Genomic DNA, 24,461 nt, shown 5'->3' with positions numbered 1-24,461 from the left:
CAGGTCTCAGGCTGGGCACATGGGGGTGACTAGCCCCTCTGCAATGTTTTCTGTGCCACGCCAGCGACAAGCTCCTAAATGAAAGGGGTCAGTTGAGAAGGGCTCTGGGGTGCTGGAGCTGCTCCAGTGAGAGCCTCAGGCATGGAACTGTCCCGGGGTGCTGCAGAGCCGACTTGTCCTATTCGTTGTCTGTAGGGCTCCATCTTCTTCCCCCTGCCGGACGGGACAGGCTTACGCTACCACCTGGAAGGAACTGCTGAAGCCCCCCGGTGTTCAGGGGCCATTTCCCGGCAGGTTCCATGCAGGAGTTCCCACACGGAGCTCATCCCTGTGTCCAACTGGCTGCACAGCCCACAGAGGTGAGTCCAGCCCAGGAAGTCTGGTCCCATCAGCAATCCCTGCAGCAGCACAAGGAAGGAAGCTTCCAGTGCCTGGAAGCGCCTTCCTGGAAGCTTTTCCCTCTCCTTGGCCATGTCTGGCCATCCCCACGTTCTGCCTGTGCAGAGCCATCCTGGAGGGCTTTCCTCCAAGGGGGATGAGAGCTGGCGCCCTGTGCCTGAGGCACTGAGGATGAGAGGGGCTGTATTGTACCCCCACAGGATGAGTATCCTAGGCGAGTCCTTCCTGTTGACCTTCACTGCATCCTTCTCACCCACAGGCTCCTGGTGGTTATTGACATGCTGAAACCAGAGAACGTGGAAAGCAGTTCTGTGCTGCAGGGGTGTTCCTACATTGACGTGCCAAGCTCTGCAAAGAAGGACTACCAGCTCACCTTCTTCTCCTACAAAGAAGGAGTCTTCAGGGCAAAGGTGAGTGAGGACACTGGTCTGCAGGGCCCTTCAAGGAGCTGTTGGCTCACCGAGAAGCTACACGCCTCTTTTCATACCTCCGTGTGCACGGGTCCTATGAAATAGCACACGTGCTTTCTCTGGTCTGGCACTCTTCCTCGGTGGGTGCTCATAGCCATTCCTGGAAGCAGGGCGCTGAGCTCACTGGGCTCTTTTGGGTCTATTTTCATGTGTGCAGTGAGCAGCACTTGCCTTTCTGTCTGATTCAGGTGACCTTCCTCAACGAGACAACCGGAGAGTACTTGTTCCACGTGGTGACTTTCAAGGTGACGGCTTCGGGACCCATCGGCACTGTGAAAATGAGCACCGCTGTTCGGCAGAGGGTGTCCTCCACCGTCAAGGTGGACAACCCTCTGCCTGTCCCGGTGACGTTTGACGTCACCTGCGAAGTGCCCGACGTCAGCGCTCCACAGCACTTTACTGTTCCTGCACAGTCGAAGGTAGGAGCAAAGCTCCTCCGGCTCACTCTGCTCTCCCTGCTCCTGGCTAGAGGGGGTGCTCTTGAAGGGTGATGCCTGAAAGGAGCCCTCTGGGGCTTCTTTCCGTGGTGGCAGCTCCCTGCCGATGATCTAGAGAGGGAGCAGGGTGCGAGAATATCCCCAGTGGGAATCCTCCTGCGCTGGTGGAGTCTGCCCTGCTGCCCCCTGTAACACGCTGCCACTGGGCCTCACGTGGCAGGTCCTTGTGCCACGTGCCCCTCGTTCAGTGTGGTGCTTCTAGCTGTGAGTGGCTGCAGGACAAGCCTCAGCCCACGGCCGGGTTGTCTGCAGCCTGGATTGACAGGAGGCGGTGTGTGCCCTGGGGCTTTCTAGGGTGGGAAGCTTCTAGCATGATGCTGGAGGGCTCTGAGCTGTTGGGATCTGTCCCTAAGTGAACCGTCTCCCAGAAGGAGCAAGGCTGTGCCCGAGAGAGAGGGAATCAGAGCAGGGAAGGCGGCACAGCCTTCCAGCACTGCCTGAGCACAGCAGGGACCAGCTGCCCCCTTCTCAGGCTGGCGTGTTCCCTGCCTCTGCCTGACGCAGTGGCTTTTTCCTTCCTTCCTTCCTCCCAGGCGGATCTTGTCTTGGAGTATCAGCCCCTGAAAACGGGTGAGAGCACCGGGCACCTGGTGCTCCAGAGCAGCGACTTGGGCTCTCTGTCTTACAACCTGCAGCTGAAAGCCATCTCGCAGAGGCCAGAGAAGCCCGTGTATTTCCGCGCCACGCTGGGCTCCCGTCAGACCATCACCACCAAAATACGGAATTTTGCCCAGCAGAAGACCGAGTACCTGCTGCAGGTGAGCCCGGGCTGCCGGGGCTCTGGCTGGCAGGCAGCTCCTCTGGCCAGCACCAGCCCTCTCCACCAAGGGGTCCAAGTGCCTCTGGCTTGGCCTGGCAGAGCCAAGGTGGCCACGTGAGCCCAGGGGTCTTGCCACTCGTGTGGGCTTGTTGCCAGCTGCACTGTCCTCCCGTGTGGGCGCGTGTCTGCTGCCCTGGTCGGAGCTGCTTTTGCAGGCCCTGTGGTGCCTGGGCTTGCTTCCCCCTTGCAGCCCAGGTCTGGCAGTCAGGGGTCTTGGGGCTTGGGTGCAGGGTTGTCCCTGATGGGCACGTTTGCACAGTTGTCATGCCCATTCAGGGCAGGCACTCACCAGGGGTGTGGTGTGGGTGGGAGAGGCCAGGGCCAGGGGACCATCGTGTTCTTCCCGAGGTGCTGGCTCTGCTGTTGTGACCCGCCCTCCATGGTCTCTTGTCTCCCCTGCGCAGACCGACTGTGCCGACTTCCAGACGGCAAAATCCATCAGTGCGGCACCTGCTGGCGCTGGGGGCTCGGACCTGAGCGTGGAAGTGACCTTTGAGCCCTGCCAGCTGGGCGAAGCCAAGGCCACGCTGCAGCTCAGCTCCGCATTGGGCGGGCAGTACCGCATCCCACTCATCGGCCTTGCACTGCCCCCTGAAGCCCAGGGCCCCTTCCTCATCCCAGCCGGCGGCTCCACCTCCATCTCCTTCAGGAACGTCTTCCCGAAGGCCACGGCGTTCCAGTATGCAGTAAAGCACCCGGCCTTCACCGTCAGGGCCCCCGAGATGCTGCGCGCCAAGAGCAGCACCACCATCACCGTCTCCTTCAGGGGCGGCCGGGCTCCTGTCACCAGCAGGCTGGTGGTCTCTTGCCCTGGGGGCTCCTGGATCTACCACCTCCGGGGCCTGCCCTCCACCCTCAAGTGACCAGCTGCCCGCGGCCCTTCCCGCCACGTTCGTGCTCTCTGGAGCAAATAAATTTCATTTAAATCCCTCCCACACGACGTCCTTGTCTCTAAACGGGAGAGACATGAATTTGCTGGATGGACAGCCGGTGGACAAGGAATTGGCTGGATGGCTGCGCACAGAGAGTCGCGGTCAATGGCTGAATGTCCAGCTGGAGACCTGTGACGAATGGAGTCCCTCAGGGGTCGGTGTTGGGGCAGACCCTGTTCAACGTCTTTGTCGGCGACACAGACAGTGGGATCGAGCACCCTCAGCAAGTTTGCTGACGCCACCGAGCGGTGTAGTGCAGTCGATGCGCTGGAGGGAAGGGATGGCATCCAGAGGGACCCGGACATGCTGGAGAGGTGTCCAGCCTCATCAAGTTCAACAAGGCCGAGTGCAGGCTCCTGCCCCTGGGTCAGGGCAATCCCAGGCACAGCTGCAGGCTGCGCAGAGAAGTGATTCAGAGCAGCCTGAGGAGAAGGACCTGGGGGTGGGAACATGAGCCGGCTTCAGCGTGCGCTTGAGCCCCGAAACCGCCTGTGTCCTGGGCTGTATCACCAACAGCATGAGCAGCAGGTCAAGGGAGGTGATCCTGCTCCTCTCCTCTGCTCTCATGAGAACCCCGCGCGGAGCACTGTGTACACTTCCGGTGTCCTGAACAGAAGGACATAGAGCTGTTGGAGCAAATCCAGAGGAGGGCCGCCATGCTGCTAAGGGGGATGGAGCAGCTCCTGTACAAAGACAGGCTGAGAAAGTCGAGGCTCTTCAGCCTGGAGAAGGGAAGGCTGCGTGGAGAGCTCATAGCAGCCTTCCAGTACGTGAAGGGGGCCTACAAGGATGCTGCGGAGGGACTCTTGGTCAGGGACGGTAGCGACAGGACGAGGGGTGATGGGCTTAAAGTGAACTGGAGGAAGTTCAGGTCAGCTAGAAGGAAGAAATTCTTCACTGTGCGGGTGGTGAGGCCCTGGCACAGGTTGCCCAAAGCAGTGGTGAATGCTCCATCCCTGGCAGTGTTCAAGGCCAGGCTGGACGGAGCCTTGGGTGACACGGTTTAGTGCCAGGTGTCCCTGCCTGTGGCAAGGGGGTTGGAACTAAATGATCTTAAGGTCCTTTCCAACCCTAACTATTCTCTGATTCTCCGATTCTCTGACTGTGTACATCAAGATCCCGTGGACTGAGTTGGTGGGGAACTGGAATCCAGCTGTTTGGAAGTATCCCCCCAAAAATGTGTGCGCACCCTTCCGCGCAAAGGCAGGTCTCTAAACTGAAGGAAATGCATGTCCGGTGGGTCCTGATGCCCCATATAGGCTGGAGCTTTTTTCTTGGCAGACACAGGGAGGTGATGGGAGAAAGGATGCTTTGATAGCAGCTGCTCCTTCTGTTAACAATAAAGGATGCGGTTTGGCGCGTCTGTTATGATTATTGTTATTATTATGCCTACTGCTTAATGGCAGGAGTTTCAAAGTTAGGAATGGCACTTGTCCTTTTAATGGTGAGAATGCTGCTTTGTCCTGTCTCTCTTTTGAGCCCAGGTTTCGGAGAGAAGTGACACTTAATTTCTGTTGTGACTTTTGGCATATGTAAGGAAGCACAGGAGGAACGTGTTTAACTTTGGGGAGATCGTCTGATGACTCCCACCTTCGCTGAGGCTGCCAGGTTTTGGCAAATGTGGTTTGGGGTGAAAGCTGATGAAGTGTCTCAGTATAAGTCGGTTGTGATGTGCCCGAGAGTCGTGCAAACTTGAGGTCAGTTTAGTTTTGCAGCCCTGCTGTTGCAGGTTTCCAGTGAAGGACAGATATGTAGGCCCGGTGATTAGCTGTGAGCGACATGATTTTTCTGAAACCAGAAGTTTTTTTGGAGCCAGCGTAACATTTTGAAATCAGTTGCCTGAGGCTTGGATGAATTGGGTACTCCTCTGAGTGAAAATGCTGTGGGGATTTTGTTCTGAGTTGCATTAAAGCTGAGAGATGTGCTGCTTGTTTTCACTGATTTTGTGCCATGTTTAGAGTCGTTTGGCTGTGCTAAGGTTGAGGACGACCGTGACTGTGTGGTAACTGTAAAGGGAGATGAAAGTTTTACGTGATTCCGGGAAGCAGGGAATGTCCATGCTAGGAGAGATTTCACATTGCTGGACACATCCCTGCACAGTCCGTTTGTGCGGAGGCGTTAGGCCGGGGACACGCAAAGTCTCTTTCACCTGAATTTTGGCGTGGTTCTGTGCTTGATCCTGCCGATGACCCATGTGGTGTGCTTTGAGGAGTGAAAGGGAGAGGAAAGAAGCATTCTAAAGCATGTAGAAATGTGGCAGTATTCCTGTCGGCTGCAAGCGCTGCTGGGGAAGCAGATGCTGGTTGCCTTTTCTCTTCTAGACGAATGACTTTCACTGGCAAGACAACTGCTGTGCTGTGAAGCTGCCAGATGGACCTGTAGGTAGACTTGGGGCAGCGGGGATGTCATGGGGGGAATTTGGGAAGGCAGAGGGAGCCCATGGTGGCAGCAGGGACCGAGCAGGGCTTTGGAGGGATGTGGCGGGAGGTGCTTGTGTTGCTTCTCTCTTCAGGAGCAGCTGTTTCAGGCTTACCTGGATGATGACGGTAACGAGAGAGGGGTTTTGTTGGGCCTACGTCCCCAGGAGGGGTGCACTATGCCTGCCCTTTGTTTTCACTTTGTGCCTGGTGTTTCTAGGCCTTGAAATTGTGCTGTGGGCTCAAATGGACAGTGAAGTCAAGGAGGACGAGCGCAGGATCAGTTCTCAGGGAGACAGGAGGTGTGTAAGTTGTGGTGTCTCGTAGCTTTTGTGGGAGACAAAGAAGCCTGGTGGGCCAGGAAGAGCAGGACTAAGGATTGGCATTTCTAGAGGATTCTGTGCCTTCAGAGCTCTCTGTAGATGTCAGCCAGTTTGTCTGCTGCCGTGCAAGTGCTGCTCGCTGGGGAGGAGAAATCCTTCTCTGCCAAGTGGATGCTCCTCCCCAGCTGCATTTCAGCTCCCTTTGCCAGGGAGGCTGGAGAAAGGGCTGCCCTGATGCGGCTGATTTTCCTTGCCCTGTTCTGGTTTTCTTCATCAATAGAGGGCGCTGAAGACACCAGCTGGATGCTCGGTGCCCTTCCACGTCCTTCTTGAAGGTGTTTAGGTGGGTGACCGAGGCAGGAGGCAGCAGCTGTAACCTGACTGCAGATGTGATGGGCATCGAAGCCCACAGCAGATCTGGACTGTGAAACCTTGTGTCCCCCGTGGGACAAGACCTTGCTTGTAGGCAGTTGCTGGAGAAAAGCTGATGTGTCATAAAGGTAGACGTTAGTTTTCCTGCGCATTATCGTCTGTTCTACCCGCCAAGCTGAGGTGCTTTTCTGTCTGCCTTCAGGACTGCTGCAGGCACCTGTTTTAAAGACATGTTGGTCCAGGCAGCGTGCTGAAAGGTAAGTTAAGGTTTGTCAGCCATGCTTGTTGCTCCCAGTGAGTTAGTCTGGTAAAAGATACCGTTTTCTGCTACGAAAGCTCATTGCGTATGTTGTTTGAGGTGTTAGAGAGGCTGATTACAGAGAGAGGGGGTAGATCAGGCTCTCCGTAGTACCCACAGCACTGTGTTAGGTGCGAGTTGTTTGCCAGCCCTTGTGACTCTGCTGCTCCCAAGCAGGTAGGGCTGGCCTTGCCTCACAGGTAGGAAAGTTGGTTCCCTGTGAGATCAACCCCCTTGCCTGGTGCCTGGCAGAGCTGTAATTAGACAAGCGCAAATTTGTCACCTGCTGTGTCACCCTTGGTCCATCCACCTCCCCTGCTCTTGGAGTCCCTGTGCTGCTTTGTAAGGGAGAGTTTTGCAGGGCTGCCCTGGGGACAGGAATGAAGCAAAGGCCCACCCCCACAGGAAGGGTGGTGGCTCTGTGAAGCTTCTCTTATGTTCTTGGGATTAGGACATCACCTGGGTGTGCTGAGGCTTCCTGGAATGCTGGAATACCCGAGCTACAGGCTGGGAGCTGGGAGCGTGAGATTCCTGCAGGCCCTGCTGGGGATCTCAGCTCCCATACAGGGACTTTGCTCCAGGGTTTGCTGGTGCTGGGAGGCAGAGGCATGCTGGAAAGAAAGGCTTTGGGCATCGTGGCTCTTTGGGCCAGCACAAGCACCCCTTGCTGTTTGCAGGGACGGGAGGCTTCCAGACAGTCCTCATGTGTCGTCTTTCCTGATGGCAGACAGGAAAGGACTGTCCTTTCCTGACAAAAGGAGCTCTTCTTGACCAAGATTTCGTCTGCTCCTGCTGTCTGTTGCCCACCTGAAATCCTCCTTGTCTCCCGATGGCCTTGTTGTCCTTCCAAGAGCAGCCAGTTGTGCTCCTGCTGCAGTGGGGAGAGGGATGGAGTCAGGATGGGCCAGTGGCTGGCAGCCTCCGGCTTCCTTTTCCGTTTCCATCCATCCCCTCTCTTCCCTTTTAATGAGAAGACTTCCCAGTGTGAGAGGAAGTCACCAATGGGGTACTGGGGTCCTTGCTTTCATCCTTGGCAGGGAGAGGCTGCTCAAATGAAACCTGCACCCCCTTGAGCTGCTCCTGTAACAGACCTTGTAATGGGAAACAAAACCCCTGCAGTGAGGCTGACGGCTCCAGATCGAGTGGGTCTGTCCTGCAGCTCTGAGCCTTGAAAGTCAGAGATGCTTGTGTCGATGGTCACAGTTGCCAAGGTGGCTGCTCCTGACCCACTGGGTGCCTGTCTTTTCATCTTTTTATCCTCTTTCTTTGGTTTGTTTGTTTGTGTGGTTTTGGGTGTGGCTGCTGTCTTGTCTTCTAAAATCAAAGCCCTGGCTCGGGTTGCAGCCCAGGAGAGCCTCTGCAGGGCTGTTCTTTGACAAAACTCCCAGTCTTTTTGGCAAAAGACTTTCAGGTACAAATGCAGTCAAAGAGCTGGCTAAGCAAAAGGCAATGCAGTGGTCCCTTCTTCAGCGAGCAGCGATTGCTTTGGGGTTTGGCTTGAGTTGAGAGGGTTGTGGCTGTTGCATGGTTGTAATGGGCCTGTGAAGGCACCTGCCTGGAGCAGGTAAAGCCACATTCAGCTTTGCTTTTATTTCTTGGTGCCTGCTTCAGTTTGGAAGCTCCTTGCACAGCAGGGCTGGTGCCTGCAGCCTGCCCAGCAGCTCTCAGCACAGCGTGTGTGCTGCAGGGAGCTGCCCTAGCTGCCTGGGAGCAGCAAGAGATAGGCCTGTCCCTGCAGTGCTTCACAAGTGAGAAATAAGGCAAGCTGCTCCTTTCACAGCTTCTGAAGAGCCTGTGGGGCTTGGTAGCTGCTGGGCTTGTGCCCAGTGCTCCTGTGGGCTCAGGTTGAAAGGCCCGTCATGGGCTGGGCTTGTCCCCTCCCTGTGTCTCCTGGTCTGATCTTTCTCTCCCTTGCTTCCAATCACAGAAGCACATGCTGGTGTTTGAAGGTGCCTCGCAGCAGAAGTGGTAGCCCTGCTGTGGATGAGCAGCTTGCTGTGAAGGCAGGAGCCAAGGAGAGCAGTCCTGCTGCAAATGGAGCTGCCAGGGGATGTCTGAAGCTGCAAATGCCAAGCAAGCTGTGATGGAGCAGGTAAAGGCCGTGCTTGCTGTTTTTTCTCTTGGTCAGGAGAAGGTGGAGGGAAGGAGCGCCTGTGGCACTTAGTGTGGCCCTTGGAGCTGACCATGGGAGGATCTTGCTGGGCTGTAGGTGCTGCTGCTCAGGCTCTGAAGGAAGCTCTGTATCTCGGGAGGAGGAGAGGAGGACCCTGTACTCCCTAGCCTGTAGTGTCCTGTGGTGCTGGGTGGCATGGAGAAGGCCCTGGCAGGAGGGGGAGAAGAGCTGGGTGTGAGGGAAGAGAGGCTGAGCCCTGCTCTGCCTGTGTGACTTTGACTAAGCCCTGGTCCTGCAGTGTGGGGGTACTGAAGGATGTTTCTGTCCTCAGTATCGTGGTGACTTAGATGGTTTTTAGCTGCCAGTGGAGACACGAGGCCAAGGCAGTTAGGGTGAAGGCAGTGTCAGCCCCAGGAGCGACTGTCGAACCATTCTGTAAGTGCAGAGTTCTCAGTGCCCCTGACATCTGTCCCCTTTCTTGTTTAAAGTGAGACGTGGTACCTTGCGGAATTGGGCCTGAACCTCCGTCCCGAATGCACCCATCTTTGTGTGCACTGTCTGCTGGCAGTCACAGCCTCGGCTGCTGCCCTGCTCGTGTCAGAGATTCCCCCCGAACTGGGAGTAACTTCTTGAATGTTCTGAAATTTACACAAAGGGTTGCAGCTGCTGGGTTAAATGGTTTCCTAGTGTGAAGGGAAAAGAAAACCTTGGGTTGGCTATTAGGGGAAATTCCTTCCCAGAAAGGGCTGTCAAGCCCTGAACAGGCTGCCCAAGGCTGTGGTGGAGTCACCATCCCTGGGGGCATTCAAATGACCCGTAGATGCGGTGCTCCAGGGTTTAGTGGTGGACTTGGCAGTGCTGGGTGCGAAGGAGCTGGTGTTCGGGGGAGCCTGAGCTGGGATGGGGGGCAGTGAGTGAGCGGCTGCATGGGTCTGACTTAGCGTCTGGCCTTAAAGCACAACACTGGGTTAGACTTGCTCGTAAGGGTCTTTTCCAAGCTAAATGACTCTTTGAGTCTCTGAAATGACATCCAGGTGCCAGGACAAAAGAGGTTAAAAGGGAGCTGCAAAGTCAGGATCCGGAGAGCAGACGCCGGGAGAGGCAGGTGGGAAGGGACAGTAGTAGTGTAAGGACTGAAGGCAGGAGGCGCAGTTGTGAATGGTGGCATGTGGAGCGGGGGAGCCTCCAGCAGAGCCTTGAAGGGAGCTTGGGCTGTCTCAGTGTCGGCTGGCAGTTGAAGGTTATCAAAGAAATAGCAGGAAGCTCTACTACTGGTCTCCTGTTCATTATCTCAGCTGTGGTAGAGCTTTTGTCACAGGTTTCCTTTCCTTAGAGAGCTTCTGTCTTGGTGCCTTCAGCACACAAGGGTGCCACACCTGAGGTGTCTTTGCCTGAGCTCTCCAGTTTCCACCTGGATTCGTGGCTGGACACGTTCATGCGGGACATGTTTTGGAGTGTTTCCAGAGGCTGGCTGCCTGGAGAGCCAGTTAGCACTCGGGGCTCCTATCCTCCCTGAGTGGGTTGTAAAGCCCCAGCTGGTGCGTGTTGGTTTCAAACTGAGGGCTCCACGTTCCCCGCCAAGCCGATGTGAGGATTTGCTTTGCGTGTGGCCGAGAGTCTCACGGATAGCTTTTGTTTCCGGCAAACGCTGTGCGGCAAACGTGTGAAGCTCCTGGCAGCTGAGATGCCCCGGGAAGTTGGGTGGCCTTGGCTGGTGCGTGTGCCCGTGTGCGCAGGCTTAATGGGTCCAAAGTCATCGATGGGTGCTCAGCAGGGCCAGCGAAGTCGGAATGAAATCGTTGCTTTGTAGTTAGTGTGGAGGCTTTTTTCTTTCCTCCTGAAGCAGAGAAATGATTGTCTCCTCTGCAGTGTATAAACCAAGTGATCTGACGCTGACGGAGCGTGAAGAAATGCTGCTGTGAGGTGCACTTGAATCCTGCTGCAGGCCTTCACTGCGGGGAGACCTTGAAGGCGTAGGGGGGCGCTGCAGGGATCTGCGAGGCTGTAACTTTAGCAAGGCCCTGCAGTGGCCGTGGAAGCAAGCCAGCAGAGGAGAGACAAGGTGGCCGAGAGTGATAGCGAGAGAGCTGGAGGCAGGAAGCACGGTCCCCACTCCAGGCTGGAGCTGGAGAAATGCCAGAGCCACAAGTGGTGGCGGCCTTGGTGTGGAAGCGGTGCGGGGGGGTGAGCACCTTCTTGACAGGGCGTGTGGAGCTCGCCTATTGTGACGTAGAGGGGAGCTGCTGCTGTTAAATGCGAGCAGCAGCCGTGGCGCAGTCAGAGCAGGAGTTGCTCAGCCGCTGAGACAGGAGCAGGCTTGAGCTACTGTGAGGCTCTGAGCTCTGCTTCCTCGAGGCGCTGGTGAAAGCCTGCCCTAGGTGGCAAAGGCAGAGCATTGAGGAGAGGGGCTGGGCAGCCCAGGTCCACGCCCTGTCCTTTGCTGCCCAGGTTCCCCTGGCTGTTGGCAGCCCAGCAGCAGTTATCTTCTGTGCTGGTGGGCAACAGCCACCCCGAGGCGTCCCTGGGCAGCTCCTGTCCCTCCAGCTGCCCACAGCTGCCGAGCAGCGCGAGGGCATTCAGGAGCCAAGGCTGGGCCCTGCCCGGAGGAATCCTCCAGGAGAAGCGTGAATCACCCGTCCTCAGGTAGCGTCTGGCCCTGGGCAGCAGGGAGGAGGCGGCTCCGTTGGCAGCAGGGATGGGGCAGTTGTGTGATAGCCGGCAGGATTTAAATGTCCCTGGGCTAAGAGCAGGGCTGGGCAAGTAGAAGGGCTTGGAGGGGCTCTGCAATTGCCGTGCAGCTTGCAGTGATGGTAGAGACTTGGAGCTAGGCTGTAGGTCCTGCAGCAAAGGGAGCCTTGGCTGTCTGAGGTGGGGAGCAGGGAGCCACGGCAGGGGGCGGGGGGGGCTGGAGGGGTGCTGTGTCCTGGTTGCTGCTTTGTCCTGCCCCTGCACGGAGATGTGCCCCGTTGCTCCGTTGTGCTCCTTTCCTGCTCCTCTGGGAGGTTGGTCCCTGCGGGCTCTGCGGCTGTGGAAGAGCCTTGCTCCAGGGCTCGGGGGGAAGCTGCTGGGCTGGCTGGGATGTGGAGGTTGGAAGCCCTCTGGAAATAAGCGTTGTGGGGGTGACGACAGGTTTCCTTTCAAGTGAAGTGAAATCACAGTTTGGAGAATTGGAACGAATGAGCCCGTTACTCTCAAGACCCGGTAAGAAACCACTCAAATCCAGATCAATGTTGGATCATCCCCGTTAGGTTTCTCCCCTGAAAAGGAGTTATTTCCACCTCTAAATCCCAGCTCTTGCTGCAGCAGGGCCTCCTGTCCATAGGGCGGTGCAGAGCTCTGGTGTTTCTTGCAAGAACAAAAGGGAACGGTAGCCTTGTTTCCTGAAGCTGGGAAGGGCCCAGCACCACAAACACGTGCAGTGCTGTAGCTGCCTTGGGAGTAAAGGAATGAGGTGATTGCATTGCCTTGCAGAGCGTGGGGAACAGTCGAGGGGCAGGGAATGGCCATCTTTGCCTAGATGCTGTCTTGCTGTGTGTGCGCAGTAAGTGCACGCAAGAGAGGTGATGTGGAACACAGGGAAGCGGGAGGGAATATCATCCTGGATTTTACTTAGATTTGAGCTAATTGCTCATGTGCCTTTGATGGTTTCCTGCTTTTTTCCTGCTGTGACAGCCTGGAATGCCTGTAGGAAGCCTCGAGTTTGGGTGTTAAGAAGCGGAAATGAGGGCGTCCTTTGACACAGAGAAATGCTCTTGGGCAGTGGGGTGATTTGATGCCTGGAAGGAGGCGTTTTTTGCCAGATAACCTTTGTACCTTCAAGCAGGCAAAGTAGCCTTGAGAAACTCTAGTTCTTAATCAGGGTCTTGAGCTGTGTGCTGCGTTAGTTAGAAACAGGAGCAGGCTCCTTGCAGAAAGGGTGAGAAGTGCCAGCAGCCCCTGGAGTGTCTCTGTGGCTGGTGGGAGTGCCCCCAGAGCAAAAGGCTGTTTTGGCTCAGGGGCTGTTTGTTGTGGGGGTTTTCCGTCTATGACTGGAGCCTAAATATGGTCTAATGATGAGTGAGGGTGGGGAGGCCCCGTGTTCTCTGCTTAGGAAGGATGCCAGAGGCTGGAGACACAGCTGAGTCCTTTGGGTGTGCGAGGAATGGCGAGGCCCTGGCACAGGTTACCCAGAGAAGCTGTGGCTGCCCCATCCCTGGCAACGTTCAAGAGCAGGTTGGACACAGGGGCTTGGAGCAAGCTGGTCTAGTGGAAGGTGTCCCTGCCCGTGGCAGGGGGTTGGAACTGGGTGAGTTTTAAGGGCCCTTCCCTAAGGTTGCGGGGTTCCACGGGTCCAGGGTTTTAAGGTTCTGGGGTTGTGGATTGTCCAACTGTTGCTTCTTCCAGGTGACCTCTGCGACATGGCCAGTGGCAAGACCCCGCGGCCCCTGAGGTCCTCCAGAAGGGCGGATGGATTCCAGAGCAGAGTGGTAGCATCTCGTAATCCAAAGGTGGTCAGAGAGGCAGAAGAGTCTCTCAGCAGCAAGCAGAGGCTGGCCAGCCCTCGGGAGATGAGGCGGCGCCGGCCTCTCCAGCTTCGGGACGTGGGTGACGTCTCCCATCAAAAGGTAGCCTTTCCCTGCCCTTTTCCTTGCTGTTTGATGTGACATTTGAAGAGGGCACGTGCTTGGGGCAGGCTTGCCTCCAGCTCACCCGAGCAGCTTGGTGATTAGGTCCTGTTGTCATTTCCAACTGGTGGTGGTGGAGTTCTTTCTGCTGGGGGAAAAGCAAACCGTGTTTCTCCAGTGAGCCATTGAAGTCCTTATCTGCACGAAGCCAGTGGAAGCTCTCCTGCAGTTGGTGGGTTTTGCTGGAGTTGAGCTACCGTCGCTAAAGCATGCTAGTGGGGGAGGGCTGGGGCAGGAGACAAGGGCAGGAGCTGCTGTTCCTCATCCTGCTCTTCAAACAGCCACCTCTTGCTTTGGTGTAGTCAAGTGCCCCGTGCATGGGGTGACAGGACTCCCTCAATGGTGGCAGTAGTGGCCTTTGAAGGCTGAGGGCCTGTGGCAATTACTTAAGCCGTAACAAACCCAATTGCATTAATGCTTTGGTTTGTAAGAAGGCGTGGAACCCTTCCAGGGTGTTTGAGTTTTCAGTCTGCTGGCTACCCAGGGGAATCGCCCTGGGCAGAGGAGAGTGGATGCGCTTTACCTGGCTCAGTGCTCTCCTAGATGGATGTTTAAAGCTGCTTTTCTTGCAGGACTGCTCATTCTAACACACAGTCCAGGTGGGTGCATGACTGAGGTAGGCTGTTGAGCAGAAAGTTGCCAGCAAGAGACCTGTATCACATCAGTTAAGGGTTGCCCCAGACAGCGCACGAGGTGGGAACACGTAAGACGGGCGCCCAAATGACTGGCAGTGCTACAGCTACTGGCCTCAGCCTGACCGTGGAGAAGCAGGAGACCTGCCTGTGTCTCTCGAGTGGCAGCAGTGCAGCTGGGAGAGGGGAGAGCAAGCAGGGAGGAATTATCTGCAAGTAATGCCTCTGCTGGGTCAGCGTTTGGTCTTTGTGTGTATTTTTTCAGAGCTGCTTCTGCAGCAGTATTAAATAAACCAGCAGTAATAGAATACAGAGAAGCATCAACTTCAAGCTCACGGGGAAAGGGGATACGAATTACAGTCTAGCTCCAGTTGCCCAGTAATGCTGGGGAAAGAGCTGAACTTCATCCCCATCCAGCATTCACCTCATTTGTCTGTTTCCCGACTGCCCTGTTACTTTCTTGTTGGCCTTTCCTCCCTGGTACTGGTGTCTTGCAACTGGTTTCTGGGCTCTACATCAAAAAAAAGATACTTGGGATGCGTGGGACTCAGTCTTGCTGCGTCAGGGGGAAGTTCACCCGCAAATTGTTTCCTGTGGAGGCCCATGGAAACTCGTGGGTTTTGCTTGCTCCCCGAGTGCTCGTGGCTGTTCCAGGAAGTGTCTGGAGCTGAGTGAGCACCTTAGCAGAGGGCTCTGCTGGAGGTGAGCGCTGCTTTTCCTTTTGGAGAAGGCAACGTGGAGAAACAGCCTCCAAAAGAGCTTCTTAGCTTGAGGCTGCTCAAGCTGGTCCAGAAAGCTTTGCTCAGCTGAGAGCAGAGGTGGGTGAGCTGCCATCTCCTAGTGTGAGCTGGGCAGATGTACTCGCCAAGAGATTGTATTTACCGGAGATCAGTGTGGGATCTTCATTCGTCGATGTTTCTGCCAGCAGCTGAAGCTCTCTCTGCTCTGTCTTGCGTCTGCAGTTGTCAGCAGTTGACGTGGACCAGAGGTTGTTCCAGCCTTTCCCATCCGAGGTGGTGTTTGAGAACTACGTTCCCCAGCAGTTCTACATAGCGGCGCTAGCTCTGAGGAACACGGACAGGGTAAGTGCTGGGCTGTGGAGGTTGAGCACTGGGCTGGAGGAGGAGAGCAGTGGAATTCACACGGTGTGCAGCAGAGCAAGTTACCTGCTGCAGCACATCGCATGCAGAATCCAGTGTCTCACCAGCGTTATTCTGCAAATGGGGGAAATGTTCCCGTGCTGGGGGTTCTGCCGCTGGTTTTGGCCGTGCACTGGTGGTATCTAAGCCAAAGGAGTTTTTTGAGCCAGCGTGCTTGCCCTTGAAAGCCCTGCTCTGATGGGAATGTCGAGGGCTGTGCAGTTCTTGCCTGCTGTCATGCTTTACCTCGAGTGCGCAGCGTATCCCGCTGGCTCCTTGGTTAATGTTGGTTTCTGGCAGGGCATGTTTCCCTCTCTCAGCCTGTTCAGCCACGTGTGTGCAGCTCCCTGTCACAGCACAGGGGTTGAGTCTTCTCCACTTTGTGCTGGAGTAAGTTGTAACTGCTGGCATTAGCACTCCAGGCCGGGTGTTTCAGAAGAGCAGTGGAAAGAGGCTGGCTTAGCAGGAGCAGTTAAAGGGGAGGACTTGAGGTGCCACTTGAGGCTCCTGCTAAGCTTAGCTCAGTTCTGCTCAGGTGTTTCTAAGGCAGCGTGGCTGTGCGTTCTCTTTGGAGAATCCCAGCACGGGCAGGGTAATGTGCTCCAGAAGGTCTCCAACTTGAGCTGGAAAGATTGTGATCCTTTGGAGATGTCCTGAGAAACTTGAGCAGGGAAAAGTTGAGAAATGTCAGCAATTTTGTTCTGCTCTGCTGTAAAGGGGGAAATGGAGAGCTTTTGAATTTCAGTTGGGGAAACATTTGCTCCAGAGAGGCATGTGCCAAGAGCAAGCTGGTGGGAAAAGACAGGAGGGAGGAAAGGGGCTGAGTTGAGTGTCCTGTCCCGGAGCACTTTCTTCCACACAGGGATTCTCTCGGTACGTAACAGGAAGTGTGCTGGAAGCAGAGAAAGGTCAGAAACAGGCGTAATTCAAGCTCCTGTTGCGTAAGAAAGAGCAAGATGTGTGTGTGAGAGGAGGGCACGGGGGAGGTGGAAGTGTGCAGGTGAATTAACCCCCTCCTCAAATCCCCCTGTTGGGAGAAACAAAGAGGGGGACAAAAGGAGTGACACTGTCAGGGCTTAATGTAGGGGGAGGAAGAGCAAGAGAAGTCAAAGTTATCTCCTGAGAGAACAGGTTTTACAGGGACGTGGTGGAGCATGGAAGACCCTTTGGCAAGAAAGGATGAAGGTATGGTCGCTCAGTTACCCCCAGAGAGTTGTGTATCGTTCCTGGTATAGCTTGGGAATACTGGGAAGTTGCAGCGTGGCTACCTATGCCCAAGGGACACCAGTGGTGTGTTTCACAGTGACTTTGGGCAATCTTTGCTGTAGGTGTAGCCTTTGCTTATTAAAATGGGCCTCAGTTTCTCTTTTCCTACTGCTCTGCTTCATTCCCACTGTGTCTTTTGGCTTCAGCTGCTCCCTCATCCATGCAGCACCGCAGAATGTTTGCCTTTGCCAAGTAGCAGCGAAGAGGCAAGCAGTGAATTTGCTCTATTCGTGCTTCCCAAGTGGAAAACAACATCTGCACTGATGTTGGTGCCATTCCCAATAAAACGTAATAGGCGGGTACAGCTGCAGCTTGGGATTTCTATGCCCTGTGAAGGGGAGGCAGTGTGTGAACTGTTGATTTTAGCCCAAATGTATTAGTTGTGAAGCTAGTACGACCTCAGGCATTGGACGGCCCTGGTGTAAAAGGAAGATCAGCTCTAAGGAAAAGCCTTGTCATCTTTAAATGCGCAAAGCTAGAGATGATAATGCCAAGAGAGCGTATCATGTTCTAATTTTGCTGGGTTTTGGTCATGTCCTGGAGAAAAGGACCATTGCGCTCTGTCTCAGGAGTTCCCCAGACTCCTCTGAGTCCTACTGATGTATCCTGCCTGGTGCTGAGGTTGTCTGCTCCCTAGAACTGCAGCTAGCAGCAAAGTGTAGGAGAGGCAAAGTGTAATGGAGCCCAGTAGGTGCTCTGTAATCACTCCAGTACGGAAGTGCTTCGCTCTCTGCTCAGTGCTCTTGCCTACTTGCTGTGGAATTGCTTTCCTGTCTTCAGGCTGCTCCTCCCCACCCTCAAGAGGTGCCCTGGGTGGCTCCTGCTGAAGATCTTTGCCACCTGGGCTCACGTGCCAAGGGATTTGGCGACCGGAACGTGTGGCTGCAGTGGGAAATGGGCTCCTGGAGCTGTCTGCCCCAGGGCATTGCTGGGAGCAAAGGGTGTTTAGAGCGTCCAGGGCTGCCTTGGCCATGGGTTATGAGGCTTGGGTCGGGGGTGCAGAATGAGCCTCCCTTTTTTCCAAGCCTCGTGTGTTCATCAGTGGAGCTGCCTGTCATTCAAAGTCTCCTTGTTATACTTTATGAGCTGGGATTGGGTGCTGGGGGGTTGCTGCCTGTGTGCTAGAGAATGCCTGTTTGCTGTCCCCGTGCCTGTGGTATCGCAGAGGACAGACACTTGCAGCAGGATGCCTGCAGGAAAGGCTGGCTCTGAGGAGGGATACCCAGAAATGTGGCTCTCCTGCACTGGCAGAGGCCTGGCTGCAGTCCCCAGGCAGCAAGAGCCTCCAGAGAGCTCAGGGTGGCTTTCGGTGATGAAGCCACCACAGTGTGAGGCAGTGCTGGCCACCTATCTCAAAGCAGAAAGTGCCTTTGAGGACCATCATTGGTAGGCACGGCCTGTGGGGGTTCATACAGGCACGTTAGTTCTCATCTCTGCACCAGCCTTTCCTTTTGTTATGGATCTCCCTTGCTGCTTTGCAGCCCCCTTTAAATTCTCTTTGCCATCTGCTTCCTCCTGGGGATGGTTGCTCTTGAGGTAAGCTTTTATTCTCAGGAAGGCCAGAGTGTTTGTGGTCTCCTTCTCTTGCTGGTCCACCCCCATGAGTAGCACCGCAGCTTGACCGCCGCACTCCACGCTGGTGTGTCAGAAGTGACTTCCTTCCCGCCCCCTCCCCCCCCCCCCCCGTATAACCCACGCTGGGTTGCCTTCAGATAATACATTCCGCCTCCAGAGGCATGATTGCACGGGTGTGTGCAGGCAGAAGCAGGCATGTTCTCTGGGCTTGTTGAATGACTTGAGGTACTGCATCTCCTTCCTGCTTCCTTCACAGCAGGGCATGTTGTTCCTACGGCCTCTGTCCTGCAGCTATGTAGCTAAGCAGAAGGGATTCAAGTCCACCCTTGTGCGTTACGCAGAGCTAAAAGTGTTTTGGAAAGGTGGTAAGGAAGGATGGCACGTGGCCCGTCCTGGTCCCTTCTCATGTTTCCACAAGCGACAAAATCATAGTTCTGTGTCTTTCCTGCAGGTTCCTCGTCTGCTGAACGTCATCCTGGGGAACTCTCCTTACTTCGAGTTGATCAGCCCGAGTGATGAGGACTATAAGGTAGCACCGGGCATGTCTTCAACCTACCGCATCCTTTTCAGACCTGATGAGAACAAGGTGAGACTGAAGGTCTCGAGAGATGGCGCCTTGAGGGGAAGGGGAACCTGCAGGGCTGGATTCCAAAGCAGGCATCTGGTGTGTGTTTTGAAGAACTGGTGCTGGGTTCAGTAGGGTTGCACTGGATCTAGACGTGGGGGAGACTCTTTCCTGGTGGTGAAGGTTGTGCTCCCGTAGGCTGGAGGCTCTTGCCAGTTTCAGGCTGTTTTCTCCTTCCGTGGTGGAATATCTAAGGTAATGTCTGTTGGCTTCAGGGCCGAGAGTCTGCTGTCTGTGCATGGCCTTTTACTCATCTTCTGTTTGCTGCTTAAATGTAGTTGAATACTCTGTGCAATCCTCAAGCAGCATGCCTATAGAAAACTAAAGAGGACCTGCCCCATGGTCCCTGGCTGCCCCTGCTTGTGCAATAATGTGTCATGAAAGGCCATGAAGGTAAAAAGTGCGAGTGCATTATGGAATGCTACTGCGAGAGTCCCAGAAAGCAGCAGCTCTTCTTCTGCCATGGGCATGGTGCTAAAGGCACTGTGCTGAGATTGTTTCTTTCCCTGCAGGATTATTTCGACGAGCTTATCATCATCACAGAGAGGGAGAAGTTCTTTGTGCCTATCCGAGCCATAGGTGCCCGAGCCAGCCTGGACTTCCCTGAGCAGCTGAACTTCTCCAACTGTCCAGTCAGGTTCAGCACCCAGAAAACTCTGCTGGTGCGCAACGTGGGGAATCGGGAGGCTTGCTACAGCATCACCACTCTGAGGTAAAGGAGCTCATGTCTTGTGCAGACGCTGTTGCGTGGTCATGGAGTTGTAAACAGTGAGAAAAAGGAGGCAGAGTATCTGAGGTGCTGGACATGGGCAGGATCCGTGGGGTTTGCCATTGCTTAGAGTGTTTTGAGAAAGCTCTGCAAGCAAGTTTTACAGTGCAGTGGTGTCTCCAAGGCAGCATCTTGCAGGTCTGATGCTGTTAGATTGGAAGAGCCAAGGTAGGAAGGCAGCTTGACTGCTGAAGAAGGTGCTGCGTGGCAGAGGAGAGCTCGAGGGGCTCAGGTCACGGAGGCCAAACGCAGCATCAAGAAATGGGCGAGCAATGAGCTGGTGAGAGGCACTGAAGAGTTCATCAGCAGCTGTGTCTACATTAGCAAGCAGAGATCATAGATGAAAGCAATTGCTGTGGAGGCCCTGGCAATACGAGTGTGTGGTGCGGGGACTTTGTTTTCCCGTGGGCTTGGTCTGATGCCTGGGACCAAATATGCCTAAGCAGAAGGAGCTCTGAAGTGGAGAGGAGCAGGCAGTGCCTTCAGAACTGGACTACAGCCCAAACCAGAAAGCTAGGGAGGGTGCAGGTGAAAGATACTCCAAGACCTGCTATTTGCAATGCACTTGCCAACTACTCGCTTGGGTGCTAGAGCGTGTGTCGAGAGCTCCTTGACAAGGGTTTTAGGAGTTCCCCAACTTCAGCAATGAACTATTTCAGTCCCGATTTGCAATAAAGAAATGGGAAGCATTACAGAAGTTTGAAGTGAACTCCACAAAAAAGTGGAATTCTGAGTAACTGGATTGCACGTGTGCAGAGGTGGAGAGCTGAGAACTGAGAACTGGGTGCAGAGTATGGGGGCCTGAGGTCATGTTATGCCCCGGGATCTTCTGAGGTCTGGTTCTCTTCAGCAGGGAGAGTCACCCGCTCTGTTTCTGATCCTGGATGTTCTGGTTTTGTTGTACCGACGGTGGTTTGCTTGCTCCTTGCTTGCACAAGTGAGCTGAAGTGAGGTGGACTGCAAAATTAACGGAGGGCCCAGATCTCCCGTACAGTCCTGATCTCTCTCTTTGCCTTGCAGCCCGTTCTCTGTGGATCCCTCCATTGGGACTCTTGGCGTTGGAGAAGCGATGCAAGTCACGGTGGAATTTCACCCGCCAAAGACCGGTGTTTATTCCAGTCCCATGATAGTTCACTATGACACAGGTAAGTGCGTGGTGCACCCTCTGTGTGTCCTTCCAAACAGAGCGGTGTCTGCGCTGTCTGTCATCATCTGATGGCTTCATTGTCCGTTGAATCCCTTCTGCAAGGCTCCTTCACACTGGGTAGAGCAAAGCTTCCATGCTGGCTGCCAGATATTCCTGGGCTGGACTATTTCAGCCTGTAACAAGGCCGGCAGATCTTCCTAAGCACGGTGCACAGGGGGCGACGGTGAATATTCTGAGTGCTCCATTGCAGAAGGGTGCATAGCAAGGAGCCTGATTGAAAAGGAGATGGCTTTTAACGTGCAGGAGAGCTGTCTGAAGAGCCTGCAACCTGTCCCGTAGAGCTCTCCTGACTGGTCATTGCTTTTCATCCCGATCTGTTGTGTTACAGTTCCTGGCAAGGCCTTTGAGGTAGAGACCCTCTTCTTGTGGTGAAGTGGTAACAGCAGCACGTTTGACAAGGAAGGACGTGCTGGCAGTGGTGAGGCACTCGGCTGTGAGAGTAGCAGGAGCAAAAGAAGGAGTTGGCAGGTGGATCTGAGGGCCCAGTAGCACCCTTTTAAGTGCAGAGCTCAGCACAGAAGCTGCTCTGTGCTTTCCATTGTTCCTTCTTCCCTTCTCCATTTCATTTCAAATGCTCCCGCTCGGATTCTGAGATGAGAGCTCTGCCCAATCTTTCAGGACCAGGAGATGAGGATGAGACGACACGGGGGCATCTCCTGCCTGCAGGAGAGCGTGGGCAAGGGTTGACTGAGGTGAGGGTCCTCAGCGTCACTGAGTGACTTGGATGTAGAATTCCCTGTGAGCTGAGTGGGATGGCGGCCCAAAGGCAGCTGGGCAGAAGTGAAAAGTCTCACTGTAAATGCTGTCACCTTGGGGATAAACCTCCACGAACACCCCCCCAGAATAAGGTGCCTAAGGTGGTGCTAGGACATCCTCATGCTGTACCGTGTGCAGCTGTCAGGATATGATGTATGTCCAGGTGCGGGGAACTGCTGATGCAGCTCAAAGCTGCAGCTCTTTCTTCCGTTGCCTGCAGATTGCTCTGTTCCTTGTACTTCCATCAGCGAGTGAGATGAGCTGAGTCTTGCCTTTGCTTTGTTCCAGGTGAAGATGTTCACAAAAGCCTTTGTGGAAGAGCTGTAAATGTCAACATCAGGCTTGACAAGAGCTCCTTGACGGTTGAGAAGACTTCCGTCACGCTGTCAAACCAAAGATGCGTGGTCATCCACAATCAGAGTGCCATCACGGCTCACTTCCAGTGGAAGCGTTCTGTTGATCAGGAAGAGGAGGAGCGGCAGAAGCTGAGGTTTGTTTGAGAGATTCACCTCAGAAAGATAGATGCCCCAGGGGAAAACTAACGCACAGCCTCAGAGGGCTGTTGGGGCTTTTGAACGGATTAGGGCCCATGAAGCCATGCACAGCGTGGAGCTTAACCCTTGCCATTCCAGTGCCACCCGTGCTACAGCTGAGGATGATGTTCTGGGGAGAGAAGGTTGATTGCAATCCCTGGATTGCCTCAGAGGGCAAATTCACATTTGGGAGCCGCAGACTATTGAGTTCAGAGCTCCGTGCACTACGGAGGGTCCGTGAGGCTGAGGAAGGTGTCGGCACTCGGTACCTGGGACTGCACTGAGCAGTAGCACTGAAGAGCTGCAGGTGGCACAACTATTGTGATAGTCAAGCGGTTTCTTCTTTGATAAGCTGGCAGGCTCCTTTTGCAGTCACACGCAGGGTAGAGTGCTTAGTTGGCCCAGAAGGTGGAGGCCGACCTGCTGTAGGCTGGGGAATTGCCTTTCAGTGTCCTGGTTTGTGGCCCCTCCTCCCAGTGCAGGAGGCTTTTTCTTGAGGGCTGCCAGCTTTAAGAAACCTCTTGTTAGCTTGTCAGTGAGGAGTAAAAGGCCCTGCTGTGCTGGGAACGAGGGGAATAATGGGATCCATGTGGGAGCCCCTGTCTCAGGGCAGCCCCATGCAGAGCTGCTGCTCTTCCTCCCCAGGTGCTTTGCTGCTCATGCACAGGCTCTGCAAATGTGCTGCTTCTTCAGTTATCTGTTTGGCTCGTCTCTCCCATGGCACAGGCTGCAGAGGCAGGAAGAGGACAAGCTGGTTGATGTTCCTAAGGAGCACGGGGTGGTGCGCCCTCTCGGAGAACAGCCTTCCCTTCCCATCTGCACCTCCCAGAACCAGGGGACAGAGGTGCAGGGAGACTCCGTGCCTTTCTGCAATGATATTTTCACCATTGTGCCCATGGTGAGTGATGGCTGAGAACCTCCCTTCCTGCTCCTCCTCCTTGTCATCTCTGAATGAGGTCCGTTGGCAGATCCCACGTCAGCTGCTTGATGTGCCAAGAGAGGAGACCTCAGGTTTCTGGTGAGGCTGGGGGCGCTTGTTGCAAAAAGCCTTTCTGAACAGCAGCAAGAGCCGCCCCCAGGCTGGGCTCTGCTGCAAGGGCTGTGAATTAAGGGCACTTTGTGAGTGTCTTCACAGTGGCCAGAGGTTATCAGTTATTCTCTGTAAGGACACGTTTCCACGTAGCGCATGGGGCTGAAGAAAGGACACTGGTGCACTGTTGGTTCACATACTGACCTGCAGAATGAAATGGTCCCCTGTGGAAAGGAGCCCCCATTGAGCCCAGGTTTAATCACGGGAACAGCAATCCCTTCCTAAAACCTGGATGTATACCACATCTGAGTCTCCCTTCCAGTGTCGTCTGTGAGCCTGGACACGAGGCTCTCAGATTTAAACAGGCTTTTTGAGTTCTACTGCAGATAGGTAGAGAAAAGTGCTCCCTTTCCTGGTGATGCAAGCAAAACGCCCATGTCCTTCAATCAGCCAGAGCCGTCGTTCTGAATAGTTGCATGGTCTGGGATGAAGAATGCCTGCTGTCTGAGCAGTGCAACATCCCTTCTCATCTTGGAGTAAAGCCTGGAATAATCCCAACCTCTTCTTTCTTTTACAGTGGGTGAAACTAGTTTATTTGTTTTATTTTGTTTTCCGAGGAAGGGGCTGCTGTTCTCTTCTCGGTTGCTCCTGCAACCCATGTAAGGCTGAGAGCCACCAGTGTGTCAGAGCAGCAAGGATATCGGGGAGAGTGGGAGCTGCTGAGCTGAGCATTCAGAGCATCCTGTGGTGTGTCAGAGCTGGTTCTGGAGTGTGCCCCAGGGCTCCTGCTTCATTACGGTCACTATGTCTCCACAATGAGCTTCACCTGCTCTTGAGCTCCTGAGGTGCATTAAGGGGAGCTCTGGAATTCTGGCCGAGTCCTGTCCACATCAAGATGTGATGATGTAGCGACATGAAGCCCCAAGCTGGGAGTGGAAACCTTTCCTAAATGGCCGTGTTTCTGTGACACAGTTTGCTCTAGGGCTGAATCAAAGCAGGCTCCTACACGAGTCTCTCCCCTGCTGTCTTGTGCAGTGTTATGACATCCTTTTATGCAGCAGTTCTTTTTCCTGGGGAGTAGCAGGCACGTGAAGAACCTCTTCAACAGCCTATTGGAATTTCCCGAGAGAAATAACGTTCTGCTTTTATAGCCTGCCATAGAGCAGGAATGAAGGGAGAAGTGACGAAGGGTTTCCCATCATAGTTCTGTCTTTAAAGAATGGGGTTTGGCCATGGACTAGTAGGATAAATAGGATAATAATAATAGTAGGATAAAGTGATGATTTCTCCTGGCCTTCCGTCATTGGAGTCAAACCATCCAGTTCTAGGCAGTGGTGGCCACGTCTGGGTGGGATGAGGGTGCTCCCTGCACTGTGCCAGCATGTCGGAGCACTGCAGGAGCCGAGGCTCTGTCCTCCCAGACCAAGGAGACCTCACGCGAGTGGTTTCTGTGCACAGGTGAACAAACATCTGCCGGCGAGCGAGCATCAGAAGCTGCTCGAGGAGATGAAGTCTGCGCCCTGTGGCTTCAAGGTGCTGCCATTAGGGAGGTGCTGCAGTAAAGCGCCCAGCCTTCAAAGTCAGGGCCCCCGAGATGCTGCGCGCCAAGAGCAGCGCCACCATC

General features: G+C 54.7%; 2 protein-coding genes across 2 annotated transcripts in view; both read left to right on the top strand.

The window, feature by feature from the left end:
* LOC133277461 (hydrocephalus-inducing protein-like) overlaps nucleotides 1-3,119 on the top strand; it is a 52,006-nt gene extending 48,887 nt beyond the window's left edge. The window contains exons 40-44 of the mRNA XM_061469302.1: nucleotides 196-359; nucleotides 659-809; nucleotides 1,058-1,288; nucleotides 1,900-2,124; nucleotides 2,591-3,119. Of these exons, the coding sequence (XP_061325286.1) occupies nucleotides 196-359; nucleotides 659-809; nucleotides 1,058-1,288; nucleotides 1,900-2,124; nucleotides 2,591-3,049 (1,230 nt within the window). The 3' untranslated portion in view covers nucleotides 3,050-3,119. The remainder of the gene's footprint in view (nucleotides 1-195; nucleotides 360-658; nucleotides 810-1,057; nucleotides 1,289-1,899; nucleotides 2,125-2,590) is intronic.
* A 9,919-nt stretch (nucleotides 3,120-13,038) lies between these two features.
* Nucleotides 13,039-22,814, top strand: LOC133277463 (hydrocephalus-inducing protein homolog). Its single transcript, XM_061469303.1, has 8 exons — nucleotides 13,039-13,225; nucleotides 13,991-14,153; nucleotides 14,872-15,019; nucleotides 18,369-18,503; nucleotides 19,055-19,254; nucleotides 20,332-20,456; nucleotides 21,563-21,764; nucleotides 22,534-22,814. Exons 1-8 carry the CDS (start codon nucleotides 13,039-13,041, stop codon nucleotides 22,718-22,720), a joined length of 1,347 nt encoding a protein of 448 aa, XP_061325287.1. The 3' UTR covers nucleotides 22,721-22,814.
* The last annotated feature ends 1,647 nt before the right edge of the window (nucleotides 22,815-24,461 follow it).

The sequence above is a fragment of the Pezoporus flaviventris genome, unplaced genomic scaffold (genome assembly GCF_033815535.1).
Source record: "Pezoporus flaviventris isolate CSIRO_AGI_PZ_B2104156 unplaced genomic scaffold, CSIRO_AGI_Pfla_v1 ptg000056l, whole genome shotgun sequence".
Lineage (NCBI taxonomy): Eukaryota > Metazoa > Chordata > Aves > Psittaciformes > Psittacidae > Pezoporus > Pezoporus flaviventris.
This window is presented reverse-complemented; position numbering and strand designations above follow the sequence as displayed.

Bases quoted from the DNA above. Each gene is read 5' to 3' on its own strand.
- LOC133277463 (XM_061469303.1), top strand. From the start codon at position 13,039: ATGGCCAGTGGCAAGACCCCGCGGCCCCTGAGGTCCTCCAGAAGGGCG. The intron at 13,226-13,990 runs GTGACGTCTCCC...TGCCCCAGACAG, and splicing joins TCTCCAGCTTCGGGACGTGG to CGCACGAGGTGGGAACACGT. The intron at 18,504-19,054 runs GTGAGACTGAAG...CTTTCCCTGCAG, and splicing joins TCAGACCTGATGAGAACAAG to GATTATTTCGACGAGCTTAT.